Here is a 17978-nt window from a genome sequence, read left to right on the forward strand (position 1 = left end):
GAACTTAATTGGCCAAAGGAGCATATGCTGTCTGCCATATATGTTTCTTTCTGTTATTTGCTAAATTCCATTAGTGCTGTTAGTACAATTTTAGAATTTGGTTAACAACTTTTCATATTTTGGTGCTTATATATATATATGAACGAATCATGCAATATAGAAATCAAGCAAAAAAATAATACAAGTCTTTCCTTCCTTCACCTTTTTCTTAACCTTTTTCTTAGGAGGTTCCTAGGCCTCCTACTCTAGGACAATCACCTTGAGCTGACCCCAGCTCATAACGAGAACACATTCATAATTCATTAAAAGGCAAAGATAAAATATCAAAAACTGGCCAGCCATGTTATGTGATTAAAATATCAAAAACAGGTGGATTTGCCTTCCTATAGCTGTCCTTTATGTGAATCTGAAGAGGAACATGTCAGCCATGTTATGTTCTCTTGCATCAAAACTAGGTCTTTGTGGTGGGATGTTTTGAGTTGGGTTAATAGAGTGGACCCTTTTCCCATAGAGCCAAAGAATCACTTTATGCAATTCTCCCACACAAGAGATGGAAAGTGTTGTGGATAACCTTGTCCATGATGATTTGGAAACATAAAAATAGTTTGGTTTTCAATAACCAGACTTTCAATCCTGTAAATCTCATGGATGAAGCTTTATTCCATACTTGTTCCTGGTTAAAATGTACAGAGAAAGACTTCCAAACTAAGGCTTCCAAACTCATTTCAATCACTGGTCAACTAACTTGAAGGATGAATTATCTTAGAAGGGACTTGACCTATCTTGTTTAGCTTATTCTCTTTTTGGATTTTTTAGTTGGGTTCGGCTATCTTTGTCTTTGTATCCTCTTGATTGTAATTCAGTACACCTAGTGCTGTCTCTTATTATAAATTAAATTCTATTTTTGCTGTGCAAAAAAAAAAAATATCAAAAACTGACAGTGAGAAATCAAATCAACTCGTAAAGGGGTAACATTCAAAATAAAGGCATGAAGTCTGAACATGTCAAAAAATAAATAAAATAAAAACGAAGAAATGGGAAAAGGGGGATAACTGCTACTTTTTTTTTTTCTAGTATACATTATGAATAGCAAATAGTTGATATTCCTTCTCATGAAAGACAAGGGTTTCACATGGTATACATCTGTTATCATACAACAAAAGACTGATTCGAAACCTCAATCAGAGCTTTCACCTATTGTCCAAATACTGCACAAACAAATTGAGTCAAGTGCAAACAAATATTGGGAGGTCAGATGAAACCAAATTACATTTCTATTTCTTTTCTACAAAACTGTTAGTACAATCACAAAATTTCCATAAAAAGATTAATACAAAAAAATGCCACCATATTTCTTCTTTCCAAGCCAGCTAAAACTGACAACGGCAATACCCTGGAGTTTATATCTGAGAATCCTAACAACGGCATTATAAGACAGTTATGGTAAAAGAGCTTTCAGTTGTGCTTGGCATAAATCACCAAGAGCTCCCCGAACGTCCATCTGATCACACAGGATTATCAGCGGCATTATACGACGGTTATGGTAAAAGAGGTTTTAGTTGTGCCTGGAATAAATCACCAAGAGCTCCCCGAACATCCATCTGATCAAAACAAAGGATTATCAGTTCATCACATGAGGCATTTCTTAACACCCCCTCCCAAAAAGAAAAACAAAAAGAGCTAGGTTCTTTAATGGAATCCAGTATTTTAGAGGAATTGACAGTGTATCTTTTACTGGTAATACATAGTAATTTCCTTAAATTAGAAAAAGATATATACACGTTGTCATTAGAAATTGAAATCACATTTAATCTATATTTTGATGGCTTTCTTATATTAACAGCAGTATATTCCGAGTCTCTGACTGTTCAACTGTTCAGCAACTCTACCAAACCATACTATCAGAACTAGTTCTAATCATCCAAATACAAAAGTAAACAAGATGATGCTGGAGGACTAGCAGCGGTAAAACCAAAATATTGGTGCTACCTTTGGCTTTAACAAGATTCAAGTTTAATATCAAAATGGTCCTAATTGTCATTTTTTTACATCAAGTTGAACATTTTTTGGGTATTTATCATTAAAGGACCAAACTAATGAGTGATGACAATGATATCTTTGGAAGATCAAAATGGATGTTTACTGTATTTAAAATGAGAAATGCTAGGGATTAGTTTTAATACAGTTAACAAGAAATCAATTTTGGTTAATTTAAGTCAAATGTGTATTAGTTACAAGTGAAATCCATGCCACAAAAAATACTCGTATTGTAGAATTGCCTCTAAATAATAAGCAAGGGAAGGTACATTAAAAAAAAAAATATACACATGCAAAAGTCTTTTTAGGTTCAATTATAATTTTGGTCCCTATACCTAACTTTTTGTTTTAGTCCCCTACATAAAAAGATCCTACATTGTGGTCCTTATACACCAAAAAAATTAAAAATTGGTCCCCAACATTTACTGAAGTTATAACGGAGTTAGAGTATTTTTCTTGCATGGACTAACACGAAAAATGACATGTCATGTGTAGAAAGCAAAATATAGAGTACTTTTCATGGAGGGACCAAAATGTGGCATAATTTTCTCTGTACAAGAACTGATTTGTAATCAGTTTTTCTTTTTCATATAAAGATCAAATTAAGTCATCTTTACGTGTAAGGACTAAAACCATAAATGTTGTCAAGTGTAAGAACCAAATTTATAATTAAACCATACTATCATTAGCAATTGCAACAAAACAATGGTCAAACAAAGACACACACCTAAAGGAGCCAAACAATTACCTTTCCATCTTTAAATTTCAGGCAAATTCTGATATGTTTTCCTCATAGTAAAGGATATTTAAAGCATTTAATGAATCTCATTCAATTATTCTATTTTTATTGACATAAGCATATAGCAAACACAACCAAATAATGACCTAGGAAAGGCATACATATAGCAGCAGCCGAGGAATCCCAAAAATTACTTATCAGTTCAAAATAATAACTATTTTTCTTTCCAAAATGTAAGTTGAAAAATCAACTGGTGAAAATCAATTAGAATTTTTTTTAGGTTTGTCCCCATTGTAAATATCATAGATATTTTAGGATGAGAAAAAGATCTTTGTATCTTGATATTTATACTTTTTTGTTTATATTGTTTCTTTATTCCTCTTTTTAGGCTTAGTTGTTTACCCTATAAAAGGGATATTAGAGCTTGTATTGGAAACATACTCAATATATCAAAGTTCCTTTTCTTTCAATTGTCCCTGTCTCAATACTTCTTCTGATGGAATAGAAAATAACTTCAGTTTTATACAGTGAGCATCCATTCCCTTAAATCTTCATCCATACATTACAGATTACACACAAAGCAAAACTATCAATTAAATGCAGTCTTGACTAATTGTAGAAACAAGAAATACCTGGTCACAGCAAACAAGTTTTGTTAGCAAGGGGTAGAATTCTCTTAGATGTCTTCTGAAAATCTTATTGTTCATAAAACACATGCTTTGAAGCACCTGAAAAGGTTAATAAATATTAGTTTATTAGCACAGAAGTGAACACATAAACTTAAGCTGCAATGAAACTAATCCAATTAGACTGAAAAACAAGCAGATAAAAACTCAAGCCGAGTACCCCTTTTAATTGATTTGTTATAGAAAAAGAAATAAAGACACCTGTATCCAGAGCATTTGAAAAATAATAATAACAAGAAGAGAAAATAAACTGAAAGAAATGAGAAGAAAACCAAGAATGTAGAAGATGGATCCAGCCAGTTTTTTTATATACAGGACATGGCAACTACCTTAAAAAAGCCACAGGCAGAGCATCATTGATTATATGGCCGCATTTTTTTATGGCAGCAATGCATGCCAGTCAAGACAGACAGCTAGAGACTGGAGAGATTATGCTTCTCATGGTATGGAAGAAAGATTTAGCAATTTTTTATGAGATCTAAACAAAAATCAGTCTACAAATACATTATTTATACATACATATATATATATATATATATATATATATATATATATATATATATATATATATATATATATATATATATATTATTTTGAGATTAAAGGTGATCCGTGATCCACTATCAGTTTATGCAATCTACAAGCAAGCAAGTGCCACACCATGTTAAGGCTTTTCATCAACAATAGAAGCTTAAAACAGTTTCTAAACAGGTGAGGTGGCATAATCTGGTTCACGGGTAGTGTAAAAATCTTTACACAGATAAACAATAACTCTTTTATGATAAATTTTATTTAAACATTAAGCTGCAATATTTACAATATTCACTAAACAATTAAGGCAACACTATGATACTGAATAGAAGGCAGGTGAATTTTCATATATTATCATGGAGAATAAACTTCGAACCTTAACAATGATGGGAGCGCGCAGTTCCAAGACACGATGAATATCCATGTTAGTGGTTTCTCCAGTAATTGACTGGAGGTCGGATGCCTCCCTGAGCACCTGTTCACAGAAAGACACCAGTTTCTCCTCAGCTAACCTTTCAAATTTCACTTCTGAATCAGAATCTTGAGTAATACTCAAGCCATTAACTTCTGTAGAGTCCACATCTTGAAATCCAACAGACTCTGGACTTTTTTCTTTTTTTGTTTCAAAACCATAAGTTGCTTTTTGTAAGATGTCCAGATATATGCCAGTACCAGCTAATTCCTGGCGAAGAAGATTTATTGGTGGCCTGTCCAAGAATAGTTTAGTGAACCTTAAAGTCCTACATTCCAATTGTAAAGAAATTCCAACAGAACAAAATTAAGACAATTAGATACTGAGTATTGTCTTACCTTTCATCAGGAATTTGGTGCATACGAGTTCTAAGATTGGTGGATGAGTTATATGAAGCAGCAAACTCCAACAAAGACAGCAAAATGTCCATTATAGAAACCTTCTGTTGGGATTTTAATTTTGTCCAGTATTTCTTCTGCAAATAATTAGAAAAACATAGTTGGAAGAAGATATTGAAGCTTATCCTCTTCAAACTGACATTGACTATCACAGCCAGGTTAAAGGCAAAAGTTTCATCTGACTATCAAACTCCCCCCATCAAGAAATGTTTTGCTAGGATAGGAGATGGGTTCCAAAGCTTCCTCCACCACCAAATCTATTTATATTTAAACAGGATGGGTCTCAAATTACATTCTCCCTCTTTTCCTCACATACAGTGTGAAGAGGTACTTCCTCATACAGACATTTTTCCAAGACCTTTTATGAAAGAGGAGGAAAAAGAAGGAAAACATTTCCCCCTTACCCTACACAGACTCGAGCAATCAAATAGTTGGCAGCAAAGTCAACCAAAAATTTCACTTCTATTTCAAATGCAAAAACCTTGAAAACTTTTCGGGTTACAAACCTTTTTTAACACACAAATTTAGGGAAACCTAAAAATGTGAGATCTGAACATAGAAAAGATATAAACATACAAACCTGAATACCATCAATTGCACCAAGAAGCAATAACTGTGTAATGCACTTTCCCCTGACAGTTACCAGCAAAGGACTCTCCTCATTCTTGGTATCAGGCTCTACAGCATCAGCAACCTAAAATGGAGTAAAATAAGAGATGTATTCACATAATAATAAAAGTCAGTGCTACATTGTCACTGTAGATATCATGATACCTTAATTGGAGAAGATGATTGAGAAGCATCAGATATATGGCTTTTAGATTTTGTGAGATTTCGAAGGAAGAGATTTTCCATATTTCCCATAATCCGTTGACCTAAGGTTTGGCTCCGCTGGAAACCTTCTCCATCTGCAGCTTTGGGAGTTCTTCCTGATGGAGATGGAAGGCCTACAATAATAAACAACTTCTTAATACCATCAAGCAAAATTCATTTCCGATAACCCAGTGAATCCGAACCGATCCATGGTTCGGATCAAGTTAAAAAATTTCAAATCCGGTGAGTTTGTATAGGAACTTGAAGTTCTCTTTTGAAAATCCAATCCGATCCACCCGAGGCAAAATCCAATCTGAACCGATTAAAATTAATTGGATTGGATAGAAGTCATGGTTCTGAGGCAATCCGACTTGTGCCCGCCCCTAAAAGTAGTCACTAAGGCCCCACCATGAGATGTGGCAATTTTGAATGAGATATTTCACGTTTTTATTCTTTTTCTCGATAAGCTAATTTTTGTGAAACTAATCTATTTGATAATTGATATCACTTCTCACTTATCTGACTGAAGACATGCACATGTTTAAACAGCACCCAACTAAATTAAAAACAAAAAACTAACCTTCAGACTGATCTACATTTGTCTGTGATATAGAATCTTCCACTCCATCAGCATTTGTATTTGAGGATGCCAGTGGAGACAATTTCCCATTACTATTGACATCAAGTTGACGGTCACCAATTACCTCATTGTCAATAGACCTTGTGGTCCCACTGTCACCTGCGTTGCCTTCAGAATCACTAATAATGCTTCCATGGTTCCTCAGGTTTTCAAAACTTAACACATTAAGCAGTTCTAGAGGTTGTGTAGTATACGAAGCATCTCTGGAGATCAAGATTAAATGAATGTTTTACAGTTGATATTAGAATAACAAAAATGAATCTTCAGAAAATAGGAAAAAATTTACACCTTATGCTTTTAAGTAGTGTGTCCCAGTCACTTTCACTGAATTGGTGTCCACCAACTTCAATGAGATGCACCAAAGCACCAAGAGATATTGAGACCACTGTTTGATCTGTCTTTTTGGCACAATCTAACAACAGACCCAGTAGTGGAGGCAACATAAAACAAACCTCCTGGAAACAAGATTCCTCATGAGTAATCTTTTTAAAATTTAACAGCAATCAGATAAATGCTGAACAGAATGGTCCAAATTTCATAAATAATTTATAAGATAACAAAAGCATCTAATATAAGAAACTAACAAAGTCAACACAGGCCATTTTCCAATTAAAACTGTAAGACTGTCTGCTAACTTTTTTCTAAGCAAAAATTTCAAATGTATGCTTGTTAAAGTTACAAGAATAGAAAACAAGACTGTTTTAATTCTTTACCTTATAGAATGTGTTGAAAAGGTTGCATAGAAGCTGAAGTGAATGTATGCTTGTTTCACGAAACCAATCATCATCAGGAGAAATAAAGCCCTCTTTCCCAGCATGTCTCACATGATCAAAAATTGGAAACAGAACGCGATGGAATATACTCTCCCAAAATGCTGTGGAGAACTTGCTACCTCTTTCATTCAGTAAATCAAACAAGACTTCAAGTGCACAACTTCTGACCTCTTGCCTTTGATCTGATGTTAGATCAGATAAACCAGCCAGCATTGGGAACCAATAATGCTCCGTTACATCGAAAGTTGCATCCAAAGTAGCATCAATAGGCATTAAAGTACCTCCAGGAATAAGACCCTTAAGCAGACAAACAAATAAAACCACTTAAAAAAGGGGCATCAAGGCAGGAAAGGAACCAATAATTGACAGTAAAATAAATAAATATTTTCCAAATCCTGAAACAATGTACACTTCAGCATACATCACACAAAAGCAATGGTAGATATCAATGCAATATCAAGCCAGAGCTTTTCTTTTTCTTTTTAATTAACTCTGATACCATGTAGAAGTTCATAAAATTTAGAGAGAGTAATCTGAATGTTTTCATTGTTATGGATTTATGTTTACAGAAAGGTGTTCATAAAGTTCATAGGTAGAGCCCTGGCTCTAACAGACTGACAGCCGTTGCAACTAACTCAACAGCTGTCATAACTAAGGAGTAGCACTAAGCTACTTGCAGGTCTATACTACTTGCAATAGGATAGGACCTATACAGCATATACACTATCACTGAAATGTCTCATCTTATGAAAAGATTGAGGATTTGGAAAAATAATATTAAAACATTGTATCATCTCTGTACTTTGAGAAATCATACCGCCAGAAAAACATACCATAGAAATAGATCCTAGATGAGGGTAGTGGATGGATTTTGATATAAACGTCTACCCAGTTTCATTCTATTGATGTGTGCGTGTGCATGAATGCGTGTGTGTAATCTTCCTATTCAGAAAAGTAATTTCCTACAGATAACCCAACAAACCTCTGCCAGACGGTCCTCACAGATCCGCAGGAGTGCAATAGCCTTCAAGCTAATACGATGTGAAGTTTTATTGTTGGCAAACCTGATCAGACAATTCACGCAATCCATGAAACAGTCTCCCACTACTTGATCAAAGTGTTCTAAGATGACTGTAAAATGTCCATGTGTTAGATACACCACAAATGCAATAGTAGACTTAGACTGCAATAACAAAGACAAAGACAAAGAAAATTATTCTTACCCTGCTCAACATTTTCAAATGCACTCTCGACAATTGATTCCAATTCATCATCTGCAGAAGCTGTAAAAATCATAAATACACTACGCCACCCAGACTTTATGCTTCCAACCTTAGATTTTATCATCTGTGATAGGCAACAGTGCCGGCTAAATTTTAGTAAATATATCCAATGATATTAACCTCAAATGCAAGAATCAGGATTCAGAACTTATTCCCACTACACCTGGACAATGCAGTCAACAATTAGCCTCCTTTTGGATTCACTTTGACTATTCCGCATAAGAACAACAAATGGTTTAAGAATATCATTTTGGAAAGAGAAATTGGCCAGTTCAGCACGCTCCAAATACTTCATACTAAGTTGTCTTAGAGAATCTATGGCATACATAGCAATTTTCTCATCATGATGACTCCCTGCTGATATAAAGTGATTTGCTAGGACAGACCAGATTCTAGCCCAGACCTGAAAAACATAACAATTAGAGCTTAGAAATGCATTCAGAGCAGCATCAAAAGACAATATTATTACAAGGGATAGAAGCACAATGATAATGTTTACAGATAGCTTGAGCAAAACCATATTTTCAAATCATTCCTCAGTGGCTATAAAAAATTTCATACACATGTACATATATGTGCACTCATTATATATGCATAAACTAAACCCAATTAATAAATATAAATGGCTTTTCCACTAGAAAAGCAATACATTTGAGCCAAGACATTGAAAACAAAAAATTAACAATAATACAAGTCCAATAGCTCAAAAAATAAAGTAAGCAGAAAACCCTACCAAAAGCAATTTATAAGACATGAAATGTCAAAATGATGAAAAAATATGCACTTCGCAGTTGATAAAACATATACCATTCGTATTCGAGCCATATTGTAATAACTAATTTCAACAAGCTTCTGCAAGCTGAAGACACGAGCTGGAGTTTGTTTTAGCTCTTCAGCTGATACACCACAGAGAGCAGTGAAGAATTCCACAACTGAATCACTAGGTAGTTTAACACTATTCATGAAAACTTGTTCTGCAGGTTTTGCAGCTAATTCTTTCAGAGATTGAACAACAGCATCCTTGGAGATTTGGTTTGACCCATGCATAACAGTGACAGAAATTGAAGGAGTTGATGTTATAAATTCGAGGCGAGAAACACATTCCAGAACTGCATTCCATGTATCTTGAAGAGCGTTCATGTCTGAGTCACATAGAACCAACAGTGTACGCAAAGCTTCCACATTTTTACTGCGCATTTCCTTGGGGGCATGCAAGAAAGTAAACCTGAGGTGTCAACAAAGAAACTAATGAACATTGTCAACTGTACCAAACATCAAAGTTGCCATCCTGTATTCTCATCCACAAAGCATGAAACTTACCTAGCATGTCAAAATAATAATAATAAAAAAAAAAGCAAATAACTTATGATAATCACAGGGACAGTTTTTTTAGGGATGTGGGATGGGGGCTACAGGAACATATACCTGACAAGAGATGTTAGAAATGCATATCGCATGGTATCCATTCCAAGCACAAACGTAATATGTATGCCAGCTTTAAATCCCTCCATCAACAAAACAACACGAGGCTTATTATCACCTTCCTCCATAGTTACAGAAAAAGTAGCAAGCAAAGGCCATCCAACGGCTTCAACCATGGGCCTTACAAGTTCAATCTGCTGGGCAGTGTAGAAAACTCCTCTTTTCACCCCTTTATTCCTGAATATAGCTTGTGTTTTCTTAATGATGGCCTCACTTTCAGACTTGGCATCTCCGGATGACTTCCTTTTTGGGAGTGCCAGGTTAAGAATACTGACAAGGCGTCCTTCTTCACCCTCTGGCTTCTGTCTGCTGCTTTTTCCAATTAAAGATGTGTCATCTTTCATTTTAATCTCCTCTTTGACAATGGAATCATAGATCTCTTCTAGTAGCTCTTTAGGAGCACACTCATCCAGATCATCCCTGGCATTCATGCGAACAAAATCCGACTTGGACATCTTGGGCCACACCATTGGGTTATGAGCATCAGTATTTAACATAATAACAGCATAAGCTAGAACATAAGCTGTATCTGCATTTTTAAAAAGGCCAGGATTGTCTGCACAGTATCTGCCATAGACAACAAGCACCAAGACACTTCTATTAGTACAAAAGATATAAATTATCAGTACAGGTACAAGGTATCATGCCCACGAAATATAAAGTATAAGTAGACATTATGCATGGCAATCAACTAAGATTTGACACCTTATAAAACACCCTGAGACATCTTAATCTCAGTCCACATGAAGCAGAATAATTAGGACTGTCAGTTTTCCTTTTTTCCCACTAGGTTCAAGGAAATTAATAACTGACTTGCACAATGGTCAAACAAATCTGTTGATAGAGCATAAAATTCTTAAAAGCAAGAATGATGATGCATAGTTTTTGGGCACATAATCATCTATCAAAATTCAGCACTAAAGGAGATTCCAATACAGATGCACAAATGAATATGAATACATCTAATTGTCCGATCACAGTTCAACAGACAGGCAAGCAGTCGCCACTCAGGTGAGGGGAATGGAGGCAACTTGCATGTACAAAAAAGCCATTACCTCTCTGCAAACTTTTCCATGATTCGGTCTATCTTTTGAGCTTCTCCAGGAAGTCGGAACCCTTTAAGAAACTCCCTGATTGCAGTATCAAATTTAAATCCAGAAAATTTCATGGAATCTACATAAGCATGCATCACAGCAAGGGGAAATTCTTCATGTTGACCTAAATAGTCACCAATTGTAGCCTGAAAGCAACCAACAGTTATATATTCCAGACCAAACTTGGATGCAATGGTAGATCAAAAATTAAATTATACTAGAGAAGGTCACAACCTTGTCCAAATTGGGTGTGTTTTTCAAAAATTGAGCAACTGAAGCAGGTGTGTTTTCCACCAACTTAATTGATATTAGATATTCCACCCCCTTCATTGGTTTTCTGTTGAACTAAAAGATTATTAAAACCATAAGTCAGCCCCCAACATAGCTTCATCATTATGCAACAAGAGGTTAAGAGTTAAGACAAATTTCCCTTCCCTGTTGAAAAAGATTAAACAAAACATGATCAATACCTCAGCAATGGCTGCCTCCAATGTGGATTTATGAGCCTTAGCCTTCTCAAAGTCACTGGTTACATCTTCCCTAGATCTTATTTCAGAAGAATCTCCAGCTGAAATCCCTTCTTGCTGATTATTCTTTAACTTTTCCAACTCCCTATGTGATTGCTCCCAATCAACTAGTGATTTAAGCACACTCACAAGACCCTAGGAAGGATAAAAGAAAATGGGATCAATAGGCAACTTTATAAAAAAATTCATTCAATGAATTACTGATTTCCAACAAAAAGGCAACAACTAAACCTACTTGAAGTGATGAGCCTTTAACTGAAGCTGTTTGAGAAAGAGCAGCTGAATTTGGATCGGTATTTTGAGTTCCTTGAGCTATTTTGGACAGAGTAGTAACCTACAAATTGAATAGGAAAATAACAGAGATTATTATTATATTTACCAAAGAGGTCATAACTAATTTACATGCTGTCTATAATGCCATAAAAGATTGCTCTGTAAGATAATACCATTCGTTCAAACAAGTTTGGTGCCTCAAGATCACAATCATAATTCACAAAGATGTCAACAAGCATCTGTGGATCCTTACATACTTTCTCTAACATCCTGCAAACCCACACTAAACCAAATTAACAATATGGAAAAGGAATGGCAAACAACACAAGAAATTTCATTAACAAAGTTTATAATCAAGCAATATTTTAATCAACCAGGAAGAACATTATACCGAAGAACACTAAGTTTTTGGTTGACAGGAAATTCTAATCCATCCAGTGGTCTAAGAACAATCAATGGAAAGAAGATGCCTATTTCACCCTGGAAACAAAATAGAGTAAAAACAAGTGAGACATCAAATTAACATTAAGAAGCTTCTGCAAAATCTACAGAATGACATACATACTTTGAGACTCTCCCTGAATCGCAATAACAGCACCAAAAATATTCCAGTTGCATACTGCCAAGAAAGAATATCAATATCACAATTTACACATGGATACTTTACGCAAAGAAAGGTAATGCAGTTCAATAAAACCTGAAATATGACAGGGGATTGTGAAACTGAAGCTCGTAACAATGCATATGAAAGATATGCCTTCACTGAATCAATAAAATGGAAGTTCTTTGTAAATGAGTGGCTGACTCCCTCCAACAAACCCTGAAAAATAACATAAGAAGCATGTGACTGAACAGTCAAAATAGTAACTGTCAAAGAATGAAAAGTTTGAATATCAAATGGGAAGAACAAGGATGGAATATTTGTTCCTATCCTATCTACTCCCACTTAATGATATAGTCAAGCCTTATAATCGGAAGAATTGAAAATTACATTAATCAACAATACAAAACGAGTTGTGTCATCTATTTTCTGCTCAACAAATCGTTTTTTGAACTAACAGTACAATAGCAGTAGCTGGCAGTGGTACAGTGGATATTTTTTCAGAGCCTTTTAAGACCTTGACCCACTGAATTATTGAGGCCATCTATTGTATTCTTCACCTTTCATTTTGTATTCGTTTTCATTTTGTATTTTGTTTTGAAGGAATCTCTGTGTCTACCTACTAGGATTCATTCACATGGAAGCTTTCAAAGAATGATAAAAAAAAATATACGATGTCCTCCTTGCATAAGGCTCTGCATTAAATACAAATAACAACACCAAGACAAAATATTATAAATTTTCTTTCCTTGCGTTAGAGTGCATTAGAACAATGCTTGAGTAACTTAGGTTTTCTTGGCAGTTCCACAGTTAACCTGACAGTTAACCAGCTGCCAGATGGCACAGTTATTTAGGTGGTTCACTCAGCTTCTAACTACAATATATCGTTCTAGATCTCAACCAAGGGTAAAATCATTGAACAACACAAAGGCCCCATTTGGCTAAGATTCTCCATGAAAGAAAATAAGAAGGGAAAATTAAATAAGCTTGTCTCATAAACTAAAATTAGCTTATGTACAAATTAAAATTAGCCTTTTGGATAAGCTAAATGATTTTAACTTCTCCAAAAAAAAACTGATTGTAACTGCGGGAAAAGCTTATTTCTTTTGTTCTTCTTATTTCCTCTCCTATAAGCGATTACAAAGAAGCTTATCCAAACAGGGCCCAAGTCTGTCACATAAAATAAAATGTACTAGGCACCCACAAGTTGGCCCATAAAATAAAGCAAATAATTACTTCTGCATGACTACAAGTAATATAACATTCCAATGCATTATCCTGCACCTATTAACTAACTAGTAATTGAAGCTGAAATCACTGTATAACCTGAAGAAGCTCAAGCGACAATATCCTCGTCTTCGTTGTAACTTCATCATTATCTTCCTTCATACCCATCTGTCAAATAAATTAAGAAGTATATGTAATGTTCACAAGAAATTAACCACAATGCCATTGTTAAAGTGAGAGAACCAACCTTGCAAAGAGTGCGGAATACCAACAAAGCATCACGTTGTACTATACTCATGCTCTCCAAATCAATCCCACTTGACAGAAGATTAATAGTTAATCAACTATTCAGAGTAGATCACACAATGGATATCCCAAAGTACTATATCATATATTCATATTTTATACCGTGTTATCTTTTTACCATCTTCAGTATGCACTGCCTTGTCCAGTACCGCTTCTAAGCCCTATACAAGAAAACACAATCTTGTCATAATAAGGACATGATAGGGTTCAATACAAACTATGCAATTAATTTACCTTTATATCAGCACCTCCAGCAAGATTCTGAAGTTCCTCAAGAGATGTTGGAGATGCATCCTTGGCTTGACTAAGTGCATCACCCAAAGTCATTTCTTTTTCATTTGAGTCTCCCGTTGAAGATTCATCAGATTTTGAGTTTAAATTCTCTGCTGAAGCTGCCTTTGAAATTGTATGCCCACTGGAAGCAGATGACGCTTCGACCTGGAAATTTTGATAGGCAATACTAAAAAAATTTACTACAAAAGCCATAAGCCAAATATGCTTAATACTAAGAAATTTAGATGCCCCACTGGATCAGTTTCCATTCTCCTGAAAGTGATGCTGATCATCTGTGTCAACATTGCCTTCGACGTTGCTTGGTTTATAGGACTCTTGCTACAAATCCAAAAACAATAAATCTCAGTATTATAGATTAACAATAACAGCTCTTGAAGACAGAATAGAAATGATTGATACCTATTCAGAGCAATATTGTAGCATACTCTGATAACTCCCAGTAAAGGTTCGCCATGTACTGAATGATGTAAATAAGGATTCAAAAATCATACAAAAAAGAAGAAAAAAGAAATATATATACATATTAAAAACAAAGAAAGGAAAGCAGCCCAAAGCATCTTAGAATGTATTAGTAATCTTGTTTTTTCTTTACACAAACAGTTTGGCACCAACTGATTTCCAATCATGCCTAATTCGAGTACTTGCAGGTCTCAACTTTCAATCTCATAGTACTTGAATTTGATAAAAAGAGGTACAATAAAATGGCGAAACAAGTCAAACAAAAACCTAGAGGCAAGCAGCAGAACCCTGAAGCTAGCAGCATAAAGGGGCAAAAGGGGCCCTAGCTCATTAAATTATCCAAGCTCATTCTTCAAACAAGTCAACCCATCAATAATTGCCTGAGTAACATGACGTCATAATAACTATTGTGAATCTTCAATTGCAACTACAAACCAAGTTTATATCCCAGAAACATATTCTAAAGGAAAATAAAGGCCTCTAAAAACGAGACACTTCCCCTCAAACATCCTTCCCAACCCAAAGCGAAAAACATCATCAAAAGGTAGAGAAATACGTGATCTAAAGGAAGTGAATCCCTGAGAGATATACTTCCAAGACGGAAAGCAAAGTAGATTAATGACCAAATTCTAGACAAAAGCCCTTATGACTTTTTCAGAGAAAAACAGTACTACAACATAAAGGGTAAATCGATCTAACATTTTGCCCTGAATAAAAAGGCAGTCAAGCCAAAGTAAATTAGCCCTTCCAATAGATTACATGCAATGCTGAGCCTACTCTTTTATAATTGTTTCCCACTAACTCAGCTATGGTCATAAAATGTGTGTAAAATTCTCATTAACAGAAGAGAATAAAATGTATATTAAGCTTCTTTAGATAAAACCTTCGTCTAAGTTTTAAATAAACATTACATTAATCATTTAAATTACAAGTAAAGAATTTCTATTTTATTTATCACTCTAGAATTTGAAAGATACCTTGAACAGAAATTTATATTATTTTATGTCTGTGACACATGTTATCAGAAGACAGATAAAAAAACAATGGATTCTTTTTTTCACAATAAACATACCTCTGAATTTAGTAGAAGCCACAGCAGTAAGAAGAACCTTCAGCACTTGGAGAATAGTACTGCATGTTGGTTTTTAAAAATGAATAGGTATAACAGGAAATATATATCTAGTAATGCATAAGCATTAAATATGCATAGTGGTTTGCATACCTGTCAGGTGATGAATTGTCAACACAACTGCAAACCATGTTTAGAATGTCTGTAAACAATGGGACATTTTTACCACCCTCTAACCCAGGATCTCCCTCCAAATGGTCATACGCAATAAGTTTCTGTATTAACAATAGTTACACATAGTAAGTGACCTAGTTAGCATGAAGAAATGCCATAAGGACTGGTTGAACACCTTATTGATCAGATTCAAGAAAGCATGCACGTACATGAAGACAATCCAAAGCAGATTCAAGGATTTTCAAGTTCTTAGTCTCAAACGCAAGACGAAGAGGATTTAAAACAAGCTCTGCATCAGCTCCTTCAAGAGTATTCCCAGCACTAGCCAAAACAACATTAATGTTTCCAATCTTAGGCCTGTCATCTGAAGCATGCTCAGCCTTCTGGAACTGATCTGCTTCTGTCCTAGTTGCCGCTCCACCTTCAGTTTCATTCGTGCTAGTACAAACCAATATAATCCAAACATTGAATTAACAGAAAGCTCGATCCCATTCCACTAACTAAGAACTATCCGTTACTCATTTGCCATAACTAAATTTACCTAACCTCCAACAACAAAATTTCAAAACGCAACATCGTCCTAACTGTGCTTATTCTGAAAAATCTTACCTCCCAGATTCAGCTGAAGGTGCAGCTTGATTGACCTCACTCTGCTTTTTCTGGCTCGCCTGTTTCGTTATATCTGTATCGAAAACATAACTAAATAATCAATGGCATCACCATTTACCAGTAGCATCATAACTAGATGAACTAAAGAATCAATGCCAGCAATCGACCACTGAAGCGGATAACTATCTTATCACAATCGAAAAGAGAAAGCATCAAATAGGATAAAAAAGCGTAAGATAGAGAATGAAGCAGTGGATCTAGGGTTGGGACCTGTGTAATTCTGAATAGCTTTCTGAAGTTCGGGAAACTTCTTGACAGAAGAACACTCCTTGAGAATAGAATCGAACGCTCGAGTGACGAAACCCCCGGCGGCACCTCCGGCCATTTTGTCTCACTCTCTGGCGGCGACCAAATTGCGCTACGGCCGCGCGCGTTCAGGTCACGGACGGTGTGGAATTCGGAAACGGAATGCGGGCGAATCAAAATTGAAGATCATCCCAAATCGGAAACGAGATCGTATTGTAACGGGGAATGTGTGTTGTCCGGCGGCGACGAAATTGGATGCCGGAGGAGAGGGATAATTGAAGCTGGGAAGAGTGAGAGAGAGATCTGAGAAAATGGAGAGAAAGAAGGGCGTAGATCTGTCTTAAATGTATTTATGTCTGTTTTGGTCACGCAGAGCCAAAACAAAACTAAACTATTCTAATGTTTCCCCAAGCTGAAGATTTTAGAACATGCCTCGTAACTAAATTTGTGGAGACAAGGGGCTACTGTGCAATACACTTTTTGTTTTTTTTTTTTCACCTTTTAATTATTATTTTTTTGGTATAATCTTTTTTGTTTTCTTCATTTTGGGCCAACAATGTATTGGACTGATCAGATTCGTTCTGGATCTGTGTTTGGGCTTTTGTATAGAACATGCATGGCCACCACCAACTCTGGTGAGAACCCAATATATAAAATTAAGGTGTTTGTGTTAAGATTAACTTTTTTTTTTTTTTTGTGTTAAGAGATGTAGTATATTGTTATCATTTTATGTTTGTTATTAAGTTTTAAAATAATATTATTCATGCAAAAACTATTTTCTTTTTTGTTTTGGTATAACTAGGAGGTCACACCGGATCCGTCCATTTTTTGGAAAAAGTATACTTCCATTTGCAATTTCATATTTAAGTCAAGGACTGAATTTCAGATCTTAATTAAAGGATTCAAATGTCATCAACAAATTTTGGTATATTATTTTAACTCATTTCATTAACCTTCATATTTAAAATTTACTTCTGTGTTGTAAATTATAAATTAGAATATAAAATGAGGCTCTCATTTTTTTTACTTTTTTAATTCTTTGTATAAATATGACTTTATAAAAATCATATGTTAAAAATAGTTGACGATGTCATACTAATTGATGAAAAATTTTAAAACATGATTTAAAAAAATTACATGTGATTATCCAGTTAATTTTTTTCATGGGTTAACAAGTCAATAAAT

General features: G+C 35.0%; 1 protein-coding gene across 1 annotated transcript; it reads right to left on the minus strand.

Annotated features, from left to right (window-relative positions):
* Positions 1–1039: 1039 nt before the first annotated feature.
* On the minus strand, positions 1040–17216 carry LOC100794995 (brefeldin A-inhibited guanine nucleotide-exchange protein 5). Its single transcript, XM_006593915.4, has 33 exons — positions 16758–17216; positions 16488–16560; positions 16088–16316; positions 15858–15979; positions 15708–15766; positions 14576–14633; positions 14410–14494; positions 14117–14320; positions 13985–14043; positions 13824–13893; positions 13676–13744; positions 12446–12568; positions 12314–12367; positions 12140–12228; positions 11922–12018; positions 11711–11809; positions 11419–11610; positions 11183–11293; positions 10910–11094; positions 9798–10421; positions 9180–9597; positions 8536–8775; positions 8313–8436; positions 8072–8220; positions 7030–7386; positions 6605–6771; positions 6257–6519; positions 5638–5810; positions 5444–5557; positions 4804–4940; positions 4370–4700; positions 3409–3504; positions 1040–1601 (listed from the first exon to the last, which is right to left on the minus strand). Exons 1-33 carry the CDS (start codon positions 16870–16872, stop codon positions 1539–1541), a joined length of 5349 nt encoding a protein of 1782 aa, XP_006593978.1. The 5' UTR covers positions 16873–17216; the 3' UTR covers positions 1040–1538.
* Between the last annotated feature and the right edge of the window lie 762 nt (positions 17217–17978).

The sequence above is a fragment of the Glycine max genome, chromosome 13 (assembly GCF_000004515.6).
Source record: "Glycine max cultivar Williams 82 chromosome 13, Glycine_max_v4.0, whole genome shotgun sequence".
Lineage (NCBI taxonomy): Eukaryota > Viridiplantae > Streptophyta > Magnoliopsida > Fabales > Fabaceae > Glycine > Glycine max.

What these genes read in the sequence shown, in the direction of transcription:
- LOC100794995 (XM_006593915.4), bottom strand. Translation starts at nt 16,872, where the DNA reads ATGGCCGGAGGTGCCGCCGGGGGTTTCGTCACTCGAGCGTTCGATTCT. An exon ending in CAAACTTGTTTGAACGAATG is followed by an intron (nt 11,810 to 11,921) that starts GTATTATCTTAC and finishes TTCAATTTGTAG; the next exon opens with GTTACTACTCTGTCCAAAAT. An exon ending in TTTCTAACATCTCTTGTCAG is followed by an intron (nt 9,598 to 9,797) that starts GTATATGTTCCT and finishes TTGACACCTCAG; the next exon opens with GTTTACTTTCTTGCATGCCC.